This window comes from Ceratotherium simum, chromosome 7, assembly GCF_057802395.1.
Source record: "Ceratotherium simum simum isolate JZ-2026a chromosome 7, ASM5780239v1, whole genome shotgun sequence".
NCBI classification, from domain to species: domain Eukaryota; kingdom Metazoa; phylum Chordata; class Mammalia; order Perissodactyla; family Rhinocerotidae; genus Ceratotherium; species Ceratotherium simum.
The window spans coordinates 29,446,454-29,469,357 of NC_141906.1; the positions used below are offsets into that span (position 1 = coordinate 29,446,454).

General features: G+C 56.6%; 1 protein-coding gene across 2 annotated transcripts in view; it reads right to left on the reverse strand.

Moving 5' to 3' along the window:
• The window catches only part of PDE2A (phosphodiesterase 2A), a 91,914-nt gene that overhangs the window by 61,384 nt on the left and 7,626 nt on the right, over positions 1 to 22,904 (reverse strand). The window contains exon 2 of one of the 2 annotated variants that reach the window (XM_004433957.3): positions 3,331 to 3,403. In XM_004433957.3, coding sequence (XP_004434014.1) covers positions 3,331 to 3,403 — 73 coding nt within the window. Of the gene's footprint in view, positions 1 to 3,330; positions 3,454 to 22,904 lie in introns of those variants that run through there. The other variant, XM_087433404.1, reaches the window with a different exon arrangement.

The following is a 22,904-nucleotide window of genomic DNA, read 5'->3' on the forward strand; positions in this document are numbered from 1 at the left end:
GATGCTGAGGCATTAGCCCCCAGCCCCTTCCCCTGACTGACTCTGATAGTCTCTGTACCTTCCAACCATAAGGATTCCTGGCCTTTCAGGCTCTCAAATACCTGCTGGCAGGTTGCCCATCAAGGTCTCCCCAGAGCTTTCTTTAGAGGACAATCTGGATCCTCCTACCAAATGAGATGTCCCCCATCAGACTAGACGGTCCCCAAAGGTGTGACCAAGCCTCCTTTTTCAGATAAGAGGACAGAGTCTATTCCCCCCTTCAGATACAGGCTCAAAAAAAAGTGGAGATAGATTGAGGTCTTCCTGGTTGTCTCCCAGCCCAAGGACCCTCCCCAAGGGCCACACAGAGAAAGGAAGAGGACAGGCCAGCATGCAGAAGGGAGCGCTTGGCTGCTCGGCACCCCAGAGATGATGTGAGCCAGGATGGGCGCTGGGCCACCCATGGGACTAAGACCTCATGGTTGGCAAACTCGTCCAACTCCAAGTGCGGCCCAAGCTGTTCTTGTGCCAAGGAGGCGCCACCGGGGATGCCATCCAGGCCTCAGCGCCTGCGCCTGGACTCCTCCCCTCTGCGGAGTACTGTGAGGTGGTAGTAAACACAGTGACCCCGCGACACGTGCATCCTCTCCCCGCCCCCTCCAAATCCCGGCCCAAAACACCAGACAGCCTAGAGGAAAAGAACAAAGGTTCCCGGACCGCGACATCGCCCGCCGCCTGCCTGTCCAGCGCCTGCTCAGCCGGAAACCCAAGACAAAGGCCTTGGTCAGAGTGAGGAGGATGAAGGGCAAAGGGTAGGCAGCCCGGCTTGGGGGGGCCACACGAGAACGTCACTGGGCATCTCTGGGGACCTAATTGGGAGGGAAGCAAGCACAGGATGGCAGCCAAGCCCTCCCTGCACACACACGTCACTCCACAAACATTTATGGGACACCTGCCGTATCCCACACACCCCAAACATTATGTACCTCATTCCTCACCCCATATGCTTTCTGCTCACACTCCCTTACCCCTGGCAGCACATTCCACAGCCCTCAACACTACCTCACCCCACACACACCCCCAGTTCACTGGACACCCCTCACACACTCCTCACCACACACATAAACAGCTCCCAGGGAGAAAAGATCACATAATCCACGTCACACCAAAAAGTCACACAGCCCACACACCCACACTTCACACCACACTCACACTCAATCTCCCACCATGCACCTCATACACCCCACACTCACTTCCCCAACCACAGACAAACACATCCAATTAAATTCAACACACACACCACGCAGACATGGAGATACACCCTGCATAGATAATGTACACACCTAATGTCACACCAAAATGTCACACATTTGTGGGCACACACAGCCTCTCGGCATGGACAATCCTGCCTGCATACTGCTTCCTCCCCACACACACGTGGGCACACACACACACACATACACACACATACACACTCAGTCAACCGGCTCTTTGCCTTGGACCCCTCAGCCCTGGCTGCACTCTTTCCTACCCAGAGTTGCACAAACAGCCACCACACAGACACATGACACTCAAACACCAACACACAGGTCCTAACATATTTCCCAAGCAAGCCTAGAGTGTACCACAGTGACTCTAAGTCAGTCAGCTAGGCTGGAAACACACTGGGGCACACACATACCCCCACCACCCCCCTGCCAAGACATCCAATGAAACACTTCATCAGGCCCCTACAGTGGCTCTTCCTGGCTACACACAACAGCAAACATACACAACCACACACACAATCCCCCAAGCAAGCTGCCCCTACAACAACTCCACCCCACAGATACACAACCACATACCATAAGTTCCCTACACACACAACAGTCATACATACAGCTACTGCTCCACACCCACCACATGGCCTCCCCAGCCACACACGGCATGCAACGCCATACACTTGCAATCCTCACACTCACCATGAGCCCTCACAAATCCCCCCAAATAATTCCACTTGTGATGACACACACAATACCACATGACACAACACACATGATCACACACAAGGCACACCCAACATCCTACACAAACACATACACCCAGACTCCCCCAGCTCTGCACACCTCCCACCACAGGTGACCGACACCAGATTGCAGTCTACTCCTCCCCTCCCCCATCCCAGGCCCCCAGCTGCCCTTAGTCAAGACCAGGACAGCAGGGATGAGGCGGTTTATAAGTTATGAACCCCACTGCCCCACCACACAATCCCCACCCACCTTAGATCCCTGGGCACCGCCCAAGGGCTGCACACTCCATGTTAGTCCCTTCTACCAGCGCCAACACCATGCCATGCCTGACAACATGGGGGGGCTGGAGGTCCTGGGGACACTGGCCAGGTACTCTGAGTCAGCCTCCTCACCACCCAAAAGCAGAGGCAGATACAAGCGGAAGGGATGACCATAGGCAGAGACCCCATAACAAAGATAGACACCTAGAGAATTGGGGGGAGTGACGGACAGACCGAGAGAAGTGGTCACATGGGCAAAAGAGACCAAACAAGAGAGAAACAGGGGGGCAGAGAGAGAGGATGCCCAGAAAGACTCCGAGAAGCCAGAAGAGAACCAGAGAATAAAGCAGGACCACCAGACACAGAGGGAAATGAGAGGAGAAGGTGAGACCAGCTGGAACAGACTAGGGGACCTCCTGTACAAGAGGGAGTGAGGGAGGGAGGGAAAGCAGGATAAGGGTGGGAGGGCGGCCTGCCGAGAAGGAGAGAAACCATGATGAAAAGAGGTGTTTGGACCCTGGGGTCGGTCCCAGGAGAGGACTGAAGTCCTGATGTTTGAGTAGGAATGTGGGTGGGGGTGCAGATGAGGCTGTGGAGTAGAGGTTCAGGGGTTTGCGGTGAGGCTCCAGCTCTGAGGTGGGGTTCTGGCTGAGACTTGGGGGTTCAGGTGTTCTGGGTGTACCTGGAGTCCAATATATATAGTGGGTGTTCTGGGGTCTGGGCAGGGGTCCTCCGCTGATCTGGGAGGCAGCGGGTTCTGGGTTTGAACAGAGCTCTCGTGTGGACTGGGGTCCCACTGTGGATTGGGAGTTCAGTGCTTGGGGTGGAGTTCCGGATCCGAAAGGGGTTCAGAGTCTGGGGTGAGGTTTGGACTGTGAGCTGGGGATTCAAGGACTCCGGGTATGGGCTGCAGTCCCAGCACAGGAGTGGGATTCAGAACTAGGGGAGGGGTCCGCACCCTGAGGACGGTTCAGGGGCAGGGCGGACCACGGAGCCGGCGACTGCACGCTCCGCGGAGGACCCGGCCGGGCGCTCGCCCGACAGCAGGTTCTCCTCGTGCCCAGCGCGGGGGGCCCCCCTACCTGCAGGCTGTCGGCGCATGGCTGCGGCGGCGGCGGCGGCTCGTCCGGCTTGAGGAAGACCTGCTGGCCGCGCCTGAGGAATTGGACAACAGCGATGAGGATGTGGTGCAGCACCAGGACCATGCTCGCAGCCGCCCGCCCGCCCGCCGGCCCGGCAGCTGCGCTCGGTCAGCGCGTCCGCGACAGCTTCGCCGGGTCCGCGCGAGTGTCCGCCCCGGCCCCGCCCCGGCCCGCCCACTCCCCGCCCCTCGACCGCCCCAGCCCCGCCTACCTGCCCGCAACCCTGGACAGCACCTCTCAGACGGTGCGATCTTCGGACCCCCACTAGAGCCCCCCATCAGCTCTCACCTGCCTCATCTCTCCACTCTCAAGATTCTTCCAGCTTGTCCGCTATTAGGATCCCCCGCCCGTAGCCGGCTCTCAGCCCTCGCTCCCTTCTCTTGCCCCTTCGCCACTCCTTTCACTACCTCGAAGGGGCCTCACAGAGCCCCTACCCTGTCTGATCACGGCCTCTCCCCACCACTTAGAAAGTCCTGGAGCCAGCCAGGCCAGAGCCCCAAGGCAGAGACCAGCGCAGTGAAGGGGGAGTACAGGGGGGGAATAGGGAGGAAGCGGCCGCTGATACGATACAAGGAGGCCTGGGCTTGCTCCTCTTCCAGGAAAAAGGGGGAAGTCAGGGAGAATTTTAGAGGTCGCTCCGGGACGGATAGGCCCTGGGAGCAGTAGCAAATCTGTGCGGGAGACACGTGCGCACAGACACGCGAGCGCGCACACAGACAGGCGCACCACTCCCGAGCGGGGGGTAGGGGCACTGGGCCCCCAGCGCTGGGCAAGCACGTCTGCGTTGGCGTCCCCGGAAGCCGGAGAGGGTGCAGGCCCCAGGGCCACACAGTCCACAGTCCCGCGGTGGGACCCGCGCGCCCGGAGCGCAGTTCTCCGCAGAGCGGCCTCGGTGCTCAGGCGCCTGCGGCAGCCGTGACGCTCCTGCGCCCCCTGCTGGCCCATCGCGGAGGCGCAGCCCGGCCCTATTTGCCGTCTGCCTGGCTGGGGGTCGGAGGGGGGAGGGGTCACCTGGGCCCGCTCCCTGTCTGGACCCACCCGGTTCCTAGGTCCGCTTGGCATGAGATCGGCTGGGGCAGTGGGACATGTCTGGACTGGAGGGTGCGCTTGGGTCTCGCCTGGCCTTTGCCAGCGACTTGCTGCACGACATTGGTCAGATCCCCTCCCAGGATTCTGGGCCTCAGTTTTCCCATCTCCTTCACAGGACTGCCAGGAGAATCAAAGCCGGTAATGGTGGGAAGGCAGCCAGAGTTCCCGGACAGCCCTCGCTGTGGTCTGACCTGAATCCTTCCCACTGCACTGCAGACCCCTCTCTCTGCAACTAGCCCCCACCACCACCTCTTGGAGGGTGACTCAGTGAGCCCCCAGCCTCCCCACCTCACTGGGCTGATTCATCTGGGCCCTTTCTCTCTGGGGAGTGATTTCCTCAATGTTGAGTCACTGAGCCCAGTCCTGGACACAGTCCAGGCACCTGGCACACAGGCTGGGCAGAGCCCTGGCTGTGCCACAGCTCAGGGGGAGGCCCTCCATGCCAGGATTTCTCCTACCTCTCTGAGGCCCGGCTCTGGACATGCTTCTTCCCCTGCTCAGATACCTTCAGTGCCTCCCTACCACCAGCACAATAAAGCCCAAACCCCCAGCCTGACACGCCAGACCCTCTATAACAGCTCTGACTTGTTTTTCCAGCTTTGACCCTCTCACTGCCACTGCAGCCACCGTTCCTTAAATTTATACTTCCTGCTCTACTCAGAAGGGTGACTGACTCATTCTCACCTCCAGACCTTTGCCCATGCCACCCCACCCCCACTGCCCTCCAGATCCAGTCAGTCTGCTTATCGTAAGGTAGCATTATCCAATGCTACCTTAGTCCTCTGGGTCTCCCTTCTTGCATCTTTCCTGGGAGTCATGTCTGGGGCATGTGGAGGGATGGGGAGCCTGTCTGTCACTAAGTGATCCAGGCCAAGTCAATGTATTTTACTGCATCTTCAAACCGGGGGCAATTTGTCCAACTTATTAACACTGTAGAAAACGTTGCAAGATGTGTAAAGGTTCTGACCCAGAAAGGGGCCTCCCTTCCCTTTTTTGGCCTCAGTCTCCTGCTCTGTAAAGAGGGTGACCAATTTAAGAGCTATTGTAAGGACTGAGTCTAAGCCCAGGGCACGAATCTCTTCACCAGCTCAGTCCTGGAGTCTGGATAGCCTGGGTGGGACACAGGTACTCAGGAGGTGTCTGTTACAGCCACCAGGCAGAGCTATTTGTTCTTCAGGGGAGGCCATCTCAGACCCCACAGTCAAGAGCCAACCCTGGCGTGGCACAGCCACCTTCTCCTGGGCTCCCAGCTCTAGGCAAGACCTCCACAGCGCTCACCTCTTCAGAAGTAGTTCTTAAATCTTACTTGGTCTCTCATATGCAGCTCAACGGCTGGAGCTCCAGGTACATGCTCTATGACCCTCAACTCAGAGAGATTCCTTCTGTGTCATTCCTTCAGATTCAAGCAATCCTAACTCTGCCATAGACTTGCTGTGTGATTCTAGGCAGACCAAGGCACCTCTCTGAACCTCATGTTTCCCATCTGTGAAATGTTAACACACTAGGTTCAATAAACAAACCTTTCTTTTGATGCTTGGCAGGATACAGAGCCCTTTCACAAACATTCTCTCATGTTATCCTTGAAATTCTCCAACCAGCCCCCTCCCAAACAAGGCTCTTCAAGGTGGCAAGGTGACACGCCTTGCCTGAGCTCTCACGGCCAGGAAGCAACCCTTCCTCCAAGGCTAGGACTCCTCCACTCCCCACCACATCCCTGCCCCCCACTCTACATTCTGTGATTCTGTGATTCTGTGCTGGGTTCTCACCTGGGCTCAGGTCTGGGACTGCCCCATCCCAGATACTCTTAAATGTTCCCAGGTGATGCTAATCTGCTGCCAGGTTTGAGGATCCTGGGTTAGCTGCATCTTGTCCCTGGCTGACCTCAGTCCCGTATACTTGAGGGTCAGGGGTGGCCCCGCAAGGCTGGGTGTGTGTGCATCTGGGGCTGGGGGCTCTGTGTCTGGGGGGCTTTAACACGTATTGAGCAGTTACCATGTGCCTCACATTTCATCTTCTCAACAACAGTGTGAGGTAGGATTTATTATTAGCCACTTTCTACAGATAAGGAAAACTGAGGCACAGAGAGACTAAGTAACTTGCCCACGGTCACACAGCTAGTAAGTAGTGGAGCCAAAATTCAAACCCAGGCCATCTGGCTCCACTCTGTGGCTTAAACTCATGCTCCACCTCCTGAGGAAAGGCATGTGAGAAAAAACAGATTTCCCCACCTCTCCTTTTGTCCCCAACAATGCAGTGACTGAGGGGCCTACACTCCCAGTCCCCGAACCCTCTGCCCATCTCTGTCCTCCCAGCTCTGGCTCAGGAGTGGCTGGCCCAGCCCCTCAGCCACCTCTTTTGGTCTTCCCACCTTACGGGCCACTCTAAGCTGCCCGGTGGCCCAGCTACCTCAGACTGGGTGTTTTAGGAAAAGGTGACTCAGCCGTGAGCCTGGCAACCTGGGTACCAGGCCCACTCAACCGCAGGGCCTGTCCAGGAACCGGCCCTCCCTCGTTCCTAATAATAATGACACCTCCCATTGGTGGACCATTGTGCTTACAAAGCACTTCCTCACCCAGGAGGCGAGCAGACCTTCCTCCTCGCCATCTCTCCATCTCTCACACTTGGCACCAGCAGATCCTCAACAGACCCCAAATCTGCTCCCACCACTGCCCACCATGACTGTGTGTCCTGCTCCCATGAGCCTGTCTGCTGCCTGACATGCACCTATCCTGTTGCTGCTAACCATGGTCAAACCCCCAGGGCCCAGGTTCAAACCTGAGTCCTGCCCTGACATGCTGAGTGACCTCAGGCCCGCTCTGGCTCAGACTTCTCAGCAGCTGTGAAGGTTGGCCTGGTTCTCTTTGAGGGCAGCTCAGGTGGAGAGAGGCGGGATCCAGGCAGGCCTAGCTTGGCAGAAGGCAGCTCCCCTGGGCAGGCAGGCCTGCCTGGGCATGCCCTGCCCAAGGACTGTGAGCAAGGGCCAGATCCCAATATGGGAGGCTCCTCAGGAGAGAATGTGCGTGACTCAGTCTCTCCATGACCTGGGGTCGAGCCCACGGACGAAAATAGGGCCCGACCATCCAAGGGGCCCTGCAGAGGGACAACCTAAGAAGTACCCTGGAGAGAGCGGACATCTCTGTGGATTTTGCCTCCATTCCAAGCCTGTCCTCAATGCTTTGCCCTGGGGAGGGCATGAGTGTGCACCTGGGGAGGGGCGAGCCACCCTTAGGCAGCTGTGTGTATGTGTGAGGCCCTGCATCCTGGGCTGTGGGCATGGTGTGGGTGAAGGCAGGAGAGGGTATGAGTACAAATTTGTAGGGTTATATCTTTGTGAGGGAGGGTGACACTTGCATGGTATAGCTGAACTTGTGTGTGTGTCCACAGATGTGTATGTATCTACAGGAGTGTGCATATGTGTGTGTGTGCAGATAGGTATGTGTCTGTGTACAGGTGTATGTATGCACACATCAGTACAGTTGTATGTGTGCACAATGTCCAAGTACCGTGCACGAATGCATTCATGTGCGAATGTGTGTGCAAATGTGTGTGTGTGTGTGTATGATCAAATTCACACTTGACAGGGGTGCTGCCTGTGCACTAGCCCAGGTCAGCTCTGTGTGTCCACTGGGTGTGGCCCCAAATGTGGGGGTGGCCCTCACAGAGAAATGATCTAGCTGCAGGCAGATGCTGGGGACAATATGGATTTTGGCTCTGAGTGGGCAGGGCCTGCTCCCAGAGTCCTGGCAGCAGCTCTGAGTGGGAAAGAGCACAGGCTGAGTAAACTCAGACCCAGGGGATGAGGGGAAGTGCGGTGGGTCAGCCACAGGTCTCATCCATTTCCATATCATTTTCATATTATTTTCATATGCATTTGTCTTGTCTGCAGCAGATGGCCAGCTCTAAGACTCTAGAGGGGGAAGGGAACCTGTAGGATTCTAGTCCAGGACTAGTCCAGGACCTGCCGGCTCACATCGGGGCTGGGGTTCAGAGGACTCGGGCCTTGGTGCACCTTAGGCCTTGGTATCTATTCCTTATCATCCGCAAACCCCAAGATTCTTCTGCCACACAAGGCTGCCCCAGGCCACACACAATCAGACACACACTCACCGTCTTTCCACAGATACACATACACACTCCCATCACTCCTACACACACATATACAGCCCTATACACACGCTCACATGGCTCCTAAACACAGAGGCACAGGTGGGCACACCTGCCCCAGTGCATCCTTCTCCCCGATGCCTGTACTAGCTGGAATAATCTTTTCTTCCCCCAAGTCCAGCCCTGCCTCACCCACACCCACCTGGCTCCCCACTGCCCACAGGATAAAGTTGGAGCCCTGGTCCTGGCCGTCAAGGCCCTTAACTGCCCTGGAAAAGCTTCCTTTCCTGTCAAGCTCACACTCTGCCTTCTGGCCACATTCCTCACCGCTCTCCAACCCTCCAGCCAGCACTTCCCATCACTCCTCTGCACTTTAGCCAGGCGCTCGGCCTCCCCACTATGCTGCCAGCTCCAGGGGACAGGACTCTTTCTGTTTTTCTCATTGCTGTGACCCCAGCATCTAGAGCGAGGCTTGACTCAGAGGAATTGCTCAAAAAGACATCTATGGACTATACAAATCAGTGGTAGAACTTCCTCCCAGCCGGTCTGTCCCCTTATGTAGGACTTGCCCAACTGTATTGCTTCCCTGTACGCCTCCCCCATCAGAACCGGTGCTCCTCCCGGAAGAGACTGGATCTGATTCAGCTCCGTGTGTCCACAGCCAGCAGAGCCCAGGGCATGGTGACCCCCTCAATGAGGCCCAGGGATGCCTGGAAGGTGGGGCCACCTGGCAAAGCCCACCCATCCCAAGGAAGAGGCCTACTGACCACCTTCTGAGCCCCTCTCTGAAGTCAGCCTGACTGGCAATCCAGTCTCTACTTGCACACTCCCAGGGCCATGGAGCTCATTTTCTTCACAGCCAACCCCTTCCCAGGTGGGATGGCTCTGCCTGATGCTGACTCCTCCCACAACACCATCCTATCAAACCCTGATCATCCTGGACCAAGATTCCCATGGAAACTAGGAAGGAAGATGAGCAAAAGGAGAGGCAGATCCCAGCTTTCTCAGCATCTCTACCAACCTATCCAGCTTTGGGCAGAGGTGGGAAAACAAGCTCTTGGCTCTCAGCCTACCCCAGGGACAGGCAAGTGGGTTCAAGGTGCTCAGGCTCCCCCAACCTCAACCACCATCCTCAGGAGTGTGGGGCAGAGCAGAGAGAGTGCAGTGCTGAGATGCAGTGCTGAGATGCAGTGCTCAGCACCATCCCCTCACTGAGCCCCATCCCCTCACTGAGCCCCATCCCCATCCCCTCACTGAACCCCATCCCCTCACTGAACCCCACCCCCTCACTGAGCCCCATCCCCTCACTGAACTCCATCCCCTCACTGAGCCCCATCCCCTCACTGAGCCCCATCCCCTCACTGAGCCCCATCCCCATCCCCTCACTGAACCCCATCCCCTCACTGAGCCCCATCCCCATCCCCTCACTGAACCCCACCCCCTCACTGAGCCCCATCCCCATCCCCATCCCCATCCCCTCACTGAGCCACTCCTTCTCATCCCCTATGGCCCTACCCACCCTGTCTCCTCCCCCCACCAGCACCTCCTGCCCTCCAGTCTGCAGGACCTTGAGGGGCTGCTCTGACTCCAGCCCTAGGAGTGCCACGTGGAGGTGCTTCCTCCTGAGCCCTGGCTGGCAGCCCGGGTGGATGAAGGAAGGCAGGCCAGTCCTCAGCCAAGGGTGGCTGCCCAGAGTCCCACCTAGCCCAGCCTGGACAGCTGCAGCCCATGAGCCGCCCAGCTTTCCTCCACCGGCTATTCCCGGCCTGGCCCTGCGCCAGAGTGCATCAGGCTGCAGTCGGTCACTGACCCCAGCCCCCATGCACGCACACACATGCGCACGCACATGCACACACACACATACATGCACACACATGCACGCGCACACACACACACACCAGGGCTGCTCAGAGCTGAGGCCACAAGGGCTACCAAGGCACAAGAAAGTCTAAGCAACAGGGACCCAAGGCCCCACGCTCTGAAAACTATCTGCCAACTCAGAAACTGTCATTCAGGGAGGCCCCAGTCTGTGGCTTTGAGGTTCCAAGAACTCGCAGAGCTTTGTGCTCTAAGAAAACCAGAGCCTCTGTTATAACATCCCATTATTTGAAGAGTCTGTGCTTTTTACGTTCTATGAACGCGAGAGCCTGAGTCCTGAGAATGGAGGAGCCCAAGGTTCTAACATTCTATACTCTAACTGCCTGAGATGCCAGGACTGCAGGACCCCAACACCAGGGTTTCCACACCCCTGAGAGCCTGACGGCCTATGGGCTTGAATCCCTGGGAATACCAGGTAAGGGAGAGGGCTGCGGGGACCCCCTGTATGTGGGAGCTGTATTGGGGCCTCCAACTTTTTGCTTACACCATTGTCCACTCCTAGGGCTCCCTCGCCCTCCTCTCTGCTAATAAAACCTCAGACAACTTTAAAGTGGAAGGGAGGGGAATACCAGCAGTGACTACCATCTAAGTGCCAGGCCCACCCGTTGATTCTCTCATTTAATCCTCGTGATATTATTAGCCTGACTTTATAGTTGATAAAACCGAGGTCCCAGGACATGAGGTCACTTGCCTAAAGTCACACAGCTAGAAATAGTAGAACAGCAATCCAAACCTGGCCCCTTGCAAATCTGTGCCTCCCAGTAGCAGGCTGACTCCTGAGAACAGCCCGAGGCGCTCCCTCCCTGCTCTCCCCTCAGCTTCAGGGCCACACTGGAGCAGCTCCTCCCAAGCCAGCGGGCCCCCAAAATCCAGAAGGCAGAGACCGTGTTCCCCTCTTCTCTCGCCTCCCCAAGCTGGAGGCAGCCTAGAGCCAGCCACGTTTCCTGCTCTGATTGATCGAAAGGCATTCTGTCCGCAAAGACTCGGTGGTGGGACTGGGAGACGTGGTGTTTTGTTTCCAAGCACCCGTCGCTATGGAAGCCAGATGCTGCCAGCCCATGGCCTAGCAACAAGGCCCGGGTGTGGTGCGGGGTACAGGGCATCGTAGGGGCTTCCAAGGCAGCCAGCAAGAGACGGGGAGGGTAGACTACTCGGTACTCCAGGCTGGAGGGCTGGACCTGCTGCCCTGGCCAGGCTTGCAAGGGGAAGAAGGAGACAGATGGGACAGGACCAGGCAGGCCTTGAGAGACAGAGACCCAGAGATAAGGGCAGAAAGAGACTTGCAGACAAAGGGAGTCCAGAGACAGCGAAAGGCAGAGACACCATCAGAGAGAGGGAGGTGCGAGAAGGTGGAAGATGATAGAGCTGGCCAGAGTCACAGAGTCCACTCAGACAGACAATCGGCCAGAAGGGACTGACTCCCAGACAGGCCCGACTCCCGGGAGGGAGAGGGTGTGCTGGAGAGCAGGAGGAACCGCAGGGGAATGACAGAGATGGATGGACGCGTGACAGGAGGAGATAAGCCTGAGGCAGGAGGCAATATAGAGGAAGATAATAAAGGAAGAGAGGACTAGGAACGGAGGGGCAGGCGCAGCAACGCAGACTGCTGGGCCGAGCAGACAGCAGCAGGGGCAAGACGGGGCAGTACGAGGACAAGGGCACCGAGGTCACAGGAGTCCTGAGCTGGCCCAGTCCTGATCCCCTCCTCCTGGGTCTGCCCATCCGTGGTGTGGTGTCACCAGCCTTGTACCAACACCCCACCACCCGGCCTCTCGCCCAGAACACAGAATCATCTAGGTACAGACCCTTAGAAAAGAGACCAGTCAGAGGTCCCGTGCCTCTCTTACCCCCAGGGACAGGTCCCGCCCAAGATGCTACAGTGAGGCCATATGTGAAACAGCGGGAAGTCAGGCCTTGGGAATCCCAGTCTAGAGCTCTCTCCCCACCCTCACCTGAGTCAGAGGCACAGCAGTACAGAGAGACACACTTGTCCGCCTGCCAGAGTGAACAAGAAGATGACAGAGCCTAAGATGGGTCCCCTTTTCTTCCTTCTTCCTCAAAAGCAGGCCCTCCTTTGGGGCACTGGGGACCCAAGGATGGAGCAGGCAGCATCCAGTGAAGAGATGGCCCACAGCTGCCCCTCTTGGGGCTGTGACTAGGGAAGGCAGGCCCTGAGGAACCCAGAGCAGGCTGGCCCCTTGGGGGCAGGGAAGTGGCAGACACTTGACAGGTGATATCTCATTTAATCTCCACCCTAACCTGTTATAGATGAGAAGACTGAGGCCCCCAAAAGGAAAGTGACTTTGTCCTAACCACCCCCAGTCGAACCAGGACTTGAACCCAAGTTGGAGAGCCTGGTGGAGGCCCCTCTGTCAGGGGGGAGGCAACCGCTCTAAGAAGGGGGTGATCCAGTCCTGCTCAGTGGCCCTCCCCAGGGGGGAGGGTGGGGAGGGTCCCAAGCCCTGCTCTGGCCACCACTCCTCCCAGCACCAGAGGTCCCCCCTCCCCATGTCAGAATGGGTGACAGCGCTTGGCTAAACCCTGTCAGGTGTCAGGTATTAACATCTCTCTTGGCGCTACTTGTTCCTGGGATTGTTAACACTGTCAGTGGCACCTCACAGCTGCTCTGGGAGCTCCTGTGCCCCGAGAGGCACCCCATCCACCCGCATCAGCCTCATTCTCTCCAGACTCCTGAGGGAGGAACAAGACAAGGAAGAATTAAGCACCCACTACGTGCCCCTGGTGGTGTGAAGCACTTGACCTTCATTATCTCATTAAATTGTCCAGCGAGGGCTCTGAGGGCTCACCCGCACCTCCTGAGGCTCCTGGCCCCTGGCCTCCCTGCCTGCCCTCCCCCCATCTCGCAGCACCCACCCCGGGAGCAGCCTCTGGGGCAGGGTGGCCCCACAGCAGTAGGTGCGCACAGGTGCCTGGGAACTGGTAGTTTGATTCCCGCCTGCAGTGCCCATGGTGGGGGCGGTGGTGGGAGCAGGGGGAAGGTGTAGGGTCGCAGGCTGAAGCGAAAGGCAAGACGAAGGGGGAAGGGAGAGCAGGGGGCTGGGGAGGACAGGGGACAGCAGGCTGCTGCACACCAGCCTCACTCCACATACACACGCCCTGCACACTGGGCCTGGGCTGCAGCCCAAAAGATCGACCGCTGGCGCCACAGTCCCCTGGGCCCCGGTTCCTGGAAGGCGGTGCCGCAGGGATGATCAATCCATCAACTGCTTCCCAGTCTCCTCTGCCCAATGCCTGGTGGCTGCCTCCTCCATGCAGTCTCCCAGCTGATCAGTGTCACTGCCAGGGTGAGAGTCTGGGGGCAGCTTGGTGACAATGAGCAGTGACCCCTCATCTCTTCCTCAGCCCAGCACTCTTCCTATTCCTCAGGAACCTCCCATGAGGTCCAGGTAGATGGGTGGTGCAAGGGCCGACATGGAGGCTCGTGTTCGTGCATACACGTGTGTGCACGTGTGCATGTGTGTGCGTGCGTGTGTGCATGCATAAGTAAGTCAGTAGAGCAGAGGAGATGCAAATACAAGATGTGAGCCATGTGACCTGAGTTCAAATCCCAGCTCCTCCATTTCCTGGATATGTGACCCTGTGCAAGTCACTTAACCTTTCTGAGCTTCAGTTTCCCTACCTGTGCAGTGGGGTTACCAACAGCACCCAACTAATAGGATGAAGGAGATTATACACGCAAAGCTCTGGCACAATGCTCGGCATACAGTATTTTTTGATACATAGAAGCCTTTATTACTGTGACTGTGAGCATATGTGTGTGTGTGTGCCTGCACGCATGTGTAGGTACCCTTGGGAGATCCAGGAGGGATTTCTGGGGCTCCAGCAAGGGGGCGTAGGCTGCTCCCTCATCTTCGACTCCCCTGGAATAGGGGCTACAGCTGCACTCTCAGCTCAGCCTCAGAGAAGGGACCTGCTGCACCTCCCCAAAAAAAACCACCTGTGCTGGGCGAGGCTGTGTGGGGGAGATGGATGGCTTGGCGGCCACCAGGCAGGACTGGTGATTACAAGGCTAACGGCCTAGCATCCGGAAAGGAATAGGAGGGAGGCTGAGCTGTGGGACCATCCATCAAAGCTGGCGGGCCCAGCAATGCTGCACAGCGGGATGGAAGAGCGTCAAGGGACAGCTGTGAGGTGGGGGAAGTGTGGACAAGCTAAGGGCCAGGCAGCCAGGCCCAGCCCAGCACCGACCTGTTCAGTAACCCTGAGTGAGTTACTGTTGCCTTGGGACCTCAGTTTCTTCATCAGGACAGTGGGGTTAAATGTCTCTCTCTGCCCAGATATGTTCCAGGCACAGCAGGCCCAATATCAGGCCCCAGGGCCAGGAAGAGCCCTGAGGAGAGTGTGAGGGGCTCAGAGATGCCCTTACCTCCTACAGGAGCCCAACTCAGTCAGAGATCCCTGAGGGTGTGGAGTAAGGGGATGTGGCACGGTGTCTGGGCTGGGAGCCCAAAGACCCAAGTGTGAATCAATTTCTGACCCTAATCCCTTGCTGACCTTAGCCAAGCCCCCAACTTCCCAGGTCCTTCCTTGGATGCCCTCCCCCACTCTCACCACCACACACCCTCCCAGCCCATCCCACAGAGGCACAAAGGGCCATAAGCACAGCCCTTGCCTATGCAAATTTCATTCAAACTGAGGGCAAAGTCACCCACAGGCCCTCCCCACCTTTTGGAGGTAGTGGTTACCTGGAAAAACCCTGGCCAGCAAGTCTGGGGCAAGAGGTCCTAGCTGGGGTCTAGGAGGACCCTAGCAGAGCCCAGTCTGTCTGTCTCTAATGACCTCAGTGAGCTCATCAATCACTTTCCCTCTCTGAGCCTGTTTTCCGGTCCCTAAAATCAAACAAGAAACTGCAACAAAGATCTTCAGGGCTCTTCTTGTGCTGGGGGACAAACTGCCAACTCCTCACTGCAGCCATTCCCTCCCAGCCCTTCCCAGGCTCCGCCCTCCTGTGCTCCCCACTACACACCCTACACTTAGGCTGCTCTGGACTTCCCTCCATCCCCCATCCCTCTGTACATTTCACCTCCGGACTCATGCCTCAGGGGTCACCAGTTCACCCCTGGACCTCTGCCTCTCCACTGGAAAACCTCCTCCTCACTCAACAAGGCCAGAAGAGGTACCACCCCTCTGCAAAGCCATTTGCACAGCCCCTGGCAGAACTAAGCCAGACCCCCTTGCAGAGCCACCGGTGGCCCACACACACCTTCTCTGGAGCCTAGACCAGGATGTGTCTGTGTCCCCATCACACTCTGAGCTCCCAAGGGTGAGGGCTGGGCTAGGCCTGATTCCCAGGATGGGGAAGAGGTGGGCAGCTCAGGGCCTCGAACAGTAATGGGGCTTAAAGAAAAAGGAAAGAAGAGAAGGAGGAGGAAGGGAGGGAGGACTGAAAAGAGATAAGAAAGGAGGGAGGGAGAGCAACAACTGTCCCCAAGGTCCCTTTGGATCTAACAATCTGAATGAAGCCTAGTCCACTCCAGATGGAGCCCCCATGCCCTGGTCCCTGCCCCATCCCCCACTCACCTCTCTCCCATTCCCCTTTGGGCCCTAGCCCCTGTCACACACACCCCAAAGGGCTCTCTGGCCTCTGCTGCTGCACCCTGCCTGGAGGCTAAGAACGCTCCTGGTCGTCATAGCGATACTGTGACGCTGTCATCACCAATTCATGGCCCGAGCCCTGGGAGGCCAGGGAGGTGTGAGGAGAGCTGGTCAGAGCTGATCAGAGTGGCCACGGGGACAGGAGTCTTGGGGCTGTGGGCCTGGGAGAGGGTCAAGGATTAAACTCCGTCACCCTAATCCAGCTGTGTTCTCCCCTCAGCCTCCCAATGCCCTGGAAGGAAGGAGGAGCACAGACCTTCCCCCAGTTTGTCCCGTGCACCTACTGTGTGTCCAGCTCAGTCCAACCTCAGAGGTGGGGGTCCGTGAAGGCCAGGATATGAAGCCTCACACCCCAGCGTCTGTGAGCAGGTGTCCAGGCCCTCCTGTCCCCAGTAGGGCAGGAGGATATCCCTCCTTGTGTCACAGGGGCTGGGAAGGGGTAGAGGGAAGGGGGAGGAAGTGAGCCCATACATTGTGCCCTCTCCAGGCAGATAGGCGCCAGGCATTCCTAAAAAGTAACTTATTCAACCCTCCCAGAAAACCTACAGTGTTGGAATTACTACTCTGTTTTACAGATGCCTGGATGTTCTCTCAGCCTAAATCCTCCCAGCCAATCCCGTCCCCTCCTCCAGGAAGCCTTTCAAGATGCCGCACCCTGCACTCACCCACCCTCCTCTGAACTCCCCTTTGGTGATGGTGGGTGAGGGTCCTGGTCTCCCCAGTCAGACTGGACCACTGGCTCCTCCTTCTCCCTCTTGGGGTTGTGGAGGGCACACAGGGTGGACCCTCTCATCCCAGCTACCCTCCCAGCAGCTGGAAGACCACGCCCATCAACACAGGCTGGTGCTGTCCGTGGTCCTGAACCCTCCCAGTCTGAACCCTGCACGTCCGGCTTTTTCCTGTTGGAAGTCACCTGTTCCTCAGCCCCGCAAAGAACCGCCAGACTCCACCTGCGAGGCACCCCTGCCCTCCTCTCAGCTAGTTCCTTTATTTACAAAACCTTGAACCAAGAACCCATGTGGAGCAGGAAAATGAGTGAAACTAACATGTATTCACTCAACAAGCATTTATTGGATTCCTACTATGTGTGGCCCTGTGAATGGAGGTTGGGATACAATAGTGAACAAAACAGGCCTAACTCCCTCCCTTTTGGAGAATTTGGTCCTGTAAAGTCAGAACTGGGGTTTGCTTTATACACATTAACCCACTTGATCCTTACAATATATATGAAGGTGGGCATTATTATGCCCATTTTACAGAGAAGTAAACTGAAGCTTGGAGTCATAAAGTAACGTGCCCATGGCCACATAGCTAGTAACCAGTAAAGGCAGGATTCAAACCCAGATGTGTCTGATCCCAAGTCTCATTCTTGTTCTGTTTCTGGGTGGGGAAGGCGGTCACAGACCTAGTCCCGGCCCTCAAAGAGTTCATAAGCTAATTTACCTGTCCCAGTTCTCCAGCAAGCACCACTGGAAGTGTTCCTTGAGTCTGATCTGAATCCCTCCTGCTGCAGCTCTGACTTGGCCCCTCTTCGTTGGGACCTCGATGGGGTGGAGGATCAGCTTTCATCTCCTTGCAGACACCTGGGGTGCTTCTATGAGCTCCCAGCCCTTCCTCCACCTCCACCTTGCACAGAGGCCTCCCTCCACAGGAGCGAGTGAGGTGTGTGCTCTAAAAATACCTTAATCCCTCCCTGCTCTCGCTCTAATTAAGCTGAGTGAGTCACTACTTTAAGTAATTTATTGCTAGTTACATAATTGCTTTAATATTTGGTTCTAGAACTGGGGAACAAAAGTGCCCCCCCCTTCTTTTCAGGGAATTGCTAATCCACAGAGGGGTTTATAGCCCCTGGTGAGGGGAGACTAAGAGAAAAGTGACGTCATCTTGACAGGCCCCTGCTCCAATCTGGACCAACGTATGGCCATTTCCACCAGGGCCACAGGGCACACCTGATCTGAGGACAGGCAGGTTGTGGGGACACCAACTCTCCACTCTCTGTTGCCCACTCTGTGCATTTCTGAGGCCACCACTGCCAGCCGACCCAGCCCTCAGACCCAGAGCCTACCCTCAGGAGACTGTGGCCTGAGCATCCCTTCCCCTCCCTGGCCTCACTGCCTCTGTCAATCCTCAGGAACCAAGGCCCAGAGAGGGCAAGCAGTTCCTGGGTGTCTCCCAGCATGTCTGGGGCAGCCCCACTCTATGTGCCCAGGTCGTCAGCTCAAGGAAAACCCAGCACCTCTCACGGCCCTGTAAGAAGTCACTCCCCAAAGGAGATTGACTGCAAAGGGCACAAGGGAAGTTCAGGGGGATGATAAAAATTATTTTCTTGATTGAAATGGTGGTTATATGACTCTATATAGTTACCTAAACTCATTGAATCATTTACTTTAAATTGGTGCTTTTATTGTATGTAAATCATACCTCAGTAAAATGGATGTAAAAAAATAAAAATACATTTACCAAAGAAGTCACACCCCCACCTTCTGAGCCTCCACAGCATAACAGCTGTGCAGGATTGGCACCATGCAGAAGTGGAGGAGGGGAGGGGCAAAGAACCAGCTATGGAGGGCACATAGTAGGTACTCACACAGCAGATGTTTGTTTCACTCCGTTCCAATTAGCAAGGACTCACCTAGCACCTCCTGGGTGCACATGCCCATCCCTGATCTCATTAGCTCTCCCCCTGCTCTCACTCGGCCCAGAGAGGAAGCCGAACGGCATGCCAGGTGCATTACACACCGTCTCATTGAATCCTTGCAGCAGAGCTAATGAGGTGGACTCTATTATTGTCCTCCTCTTACAGATGAGGGAACAAAGGTGGCAGAACTCGCACAGGTCCTGCAACTAAGAAGTGGAAGAACTGCGATTTGAACCAGGAGACAGTACCCAAGGCTCATAATCACTCGCCTCTGTCACCTCCCTTTGCCACACTAAGTGGCATGGGTCAGGAAGCCATGTGCAGAGGACATGCCTCCGACCCCAGGCCTTGAATAATGAGGTTTTCACTAGGCTTAGAAGCAGAGGTGGGTACATCCAACCGAAGAAGGCAAGTGAGCATGTGTGAGCTCAGAGAGGTGGCGAGAGGCAGGCCTGGCTTTGGGAAGGAGGGAACTGGGTCAGACAGCAGGCCTGGAAGAAACACAAAAGAAATCAGGCAGAGCCTGAAAAAATGAGGCAGAGGGCATCTGGCTATGCCAGCCTGTGGGTTAAATGCCTGCTCAGGCCCTGAGCAGCCAGGGATCCTCGCTGCTATTCCTGACTCACTGCCCCCCATCTTTGTCTCTGTCCAGTTTCTCAGCCCTAATCACCCACTCACAACCACAGTCACTCACCAGGCATGGGCTAAAGCCTTCATCCCCAAACTTGTCAAAGACTAGTTGGATAACAGTCAATGATGCTATGTGGCAGGAGAGAGCTCCGAGGTTGGGGAATGAGGAAGGGCCACCAAGACCTGAAGAATGATAGGAGTTGGCCAGGTGAAGGGAGGGGGCATCGAGTAAGGGTGTTCCAGGCAAAGGGAACAGCATATGCCACAGCCCAGAGGTAAGAGATGCTGTGTAGGTGAGGAACCAAAGGTAGCTCAGTCTGGCTACCTGCGGTAGTCTGTGTCTACGCCAAACGTGAATGTTTCTGTGGGTCTGCACCATGCGAGTGCTGAATCCATGTCTGTGTTGCAAGTCTGGTTACGTATACCTAGGTTATGTGCATGTGTGTTGAAGTTCATTTTGTTTCTTTTGTTTCTAGGTTAATTTTTAGATTCATCTTGTGTCTGTTTCTCAGTGTATACTGATGTCTGTGTTGTACGTGTGGTGTGGTGTGGGTCTCTGAGTGTGTGTGCACTATGGTCTGCTTCTTTGTGTATGGGCTTCTGTCTGTTGAGTGTTTCTGTTTCTTTGTGTTTGTTTCCCATGCCCAGAGTTGTATGTGTGTGGCTGGGACACTTGGTCTCTCAGCTCAGGCAGCTGGGGCCAGAGGAGAAGCCTGGGGCGGGTGGGGGTGGGGGGGTGCTAGAGCTGGACTCCAGGTGTCCACAGGAGCACATAATGGTTGTCAAGCACCTACCTAGTAGGGCAGAGGCTGCACCAGAGATGCTAATTAACCCTGAGAATGAGTCAGTGGCCTGAGGCCCAGGAGAGGCTGAAAGTGGGTCCCCACTGGCATGGGCACTCAGACGAGCTGGCTGGGCGGAAGCCCCTAACCCCCCAGCACCAGGAGGGGGCCGACACACTGACTCATCTCCCAAGGAGGCCCAAGGCCCAGGCTCTGGACAGCAAGAAGGATCGAGATCAAACTCCAGGGCGAAGGTCTTAGAAAGGAGGACTTTGATTAGACTTGGGAGCAGACAGGTCATAAGTGTTACCAAGAGACGAGGCAGCAGTGACACAGCTCTGCTCTTGGGGGCCATGGATGGGTGTTCTCGAGGGTGGGAGCCACAGGCAGGGAGGGATGCCCCTGGGAGGGGTCTAGAGTTGCCACACAGCCCTGCATTGGTGGGCGGACACTGGGGAACGAGGGCCATAGCTCAGGTGGGTGAGCTGGGCGATGGGGGCCGTCACTCCTCCTCAGACCTGTCTACACAACTCGTGTGTCCTCAGCCACCCCATGCAGCCTTCTTGCCTCTCACCTGGGTCTGCACACCAGCCTCCTCACCAGCCCCTCTAACTCACCCTCCAGTTGGAGCTTCCTAAACCCATGGCCTGAATGAGATTCTTCAGCAGCCCCAGTGCTGTCCAGACAGGGAGCAGGGCAGTCACCGCAGGAAGTGGCTCCAGCCCAGCAGTAGGTGACTAGGTGCACGCAAGTGCCCTCAGAAAGCACCAGTGGTGACTGGGCACCCACCAGGCCTCAGGGAACATGACAAAGTGGGTGTTCAGAGACCTGGCTTCTGACCCTAGCTCTGAAACCAACCAGCTGTGTGACCTTAGGCAAGCCAGCACCCTCTCTGGGCTTCATTTTCTCATCACCCATTTGCCCCTCCAAGCCTCCACTCTTTGTTGCCATGCTCTGTGCCCCGGAGGCTGACCTCTAGTGCTGCTTCACTCAGAGCCCTCGCCCTCTGGCCTCCAGTGGGGTTCTGCCAATGAGGGTGGGAGAGCAGAGTGAGAGGTGAGCGGGCTCGGGGTATTTGCACCCTCACCCACCCCACCTCCTGTGACAGCCTCTGTCGGGTGGCCCCTTATCCATGACCCCTGCTCTCGGATCTGGAGCACCCTCCTGGCCCCGCAGGCCTCTTGGATGCTAGTCCTCAGTACCCCAACATGGCCTGTTGGTTCCCTTATCCTGCCCCACCTCCGTAATAGTTGCTTCATCAAACTCCCTTCAATTAAACCATTTGACTGTGTCATCTGCTTCCCCTCTACAAAACAGGGCTAGCTCCTTGAAGGAGAGTTGAGGTGATTAAACAAGGTAATTTAAAAATATAAATTTTTAACTCTGTAAACATTAGTGCTCTACATCCAGCCCCCAAACCCCACCCCACTTGGAGTTTTAAGGTAACTGAATTCTCTGGCGTTGGAAGCATGCAATACCGGGCTGCCAGCTTCTCTCCTCTCCTATCCCAACTCCTGCCCAGGCCCCAGCACTGGGAAGCCTCCACGCCTGCCCCCCCAGAGCCAATGTCAGAGCCCCCAGCCACGAGCCTCCCACCCTAGAGTCCCCCACGACTCAGCACAAAGTAGGCTGCCTGTCTGCCTGTCTGCTGTCTGCTCCCTCCTGGCCAGTGCTAAACCAGCAAAGCTGCTGCAGAGTGGCCCAGTCCTACCCTTCGCACCCCCATCTCCACCAGAGTGTCCTCACAGGCAGCCCCCTGCCTCCAATCCCAAACCTCCAGAATGACAAATTTCTCTCCGGTTCCCCAGGGAAGGGGATCTCCCTGCTTCCAGCTGGACAGTCTAACCTCACACCGTTCCCCTGCCCAGGCCACCAGGAGGAGCACTCTGGGACTCCAACCTCCCCAGGGCTGAGGTGTGTCCTTCTCTGACCCCTCCATGGCAGCTCCACCTTGAACTGACTTCAGAGAGTTTGCAACCAACTTCCCTGCTGGGGCAGGAGGCTCACCTGCAGCCTCCCTAACCAGGCTGCCCAGCCCCTACTCACACGTCCCCGCCCCATGGACAGGAAGCTCATCCCTCCCTCCCAGGGCAGCCCCTTCCCACTGGGACTGCCCTGCCTCCCTCACATAGAGCCAAGCTGGGCCTCCAGGACCCCCCACAGCCCCGTGCTGTCTCAGTACAAAGAGCCCAAAGAGGGATTATAAGAAAGCTTTGACTGTTAGAACAGTAGAAACCTAAAAAAGCATCTGATGCAAAGATGAGGAAATTGAGGCTTCCAGAGGAGGCCCCTCCCCTGGTCCCACCCACCGCTGGGCTCCTCTCCATGGAGTCTCCATGCTCCACGGAATGGCAGACTTCACAAGTTCCTGGGAGGAGGCTCACAGCAGGCAGCTGCTCTGGTAGAAACTTCAAAGGTAGCATCTGAAGCCTGGGAGGAGTGGAAATGCACCGGTGCAAGAGGCGGCCTCCTGCCCCAGACTTGGATCTCTACTCCGAGCTCCCCGCCTGCTGGAGAGGTTGGCGAGAGGGAGAACTTCCAGGCCAGGCACACTCCTCTCTCTGCTCCAAGCCTTGCCATCTCACCCTGGATCCTGCTGTGTAACCTTGGGTTGATCACTACCCCTCTCTGGGGTTCTATAATTGCATCTATACAACAAGACTGGACTGGAGTCCCTGAAACTCTCTAATGGGGTGCAGGTGTGGCCACTGAGAGTTCCCAGGGAGAATGGAACCTAGTCATCTCTCTGCCAAGTCCAGCATCTCTATCTGATAGCC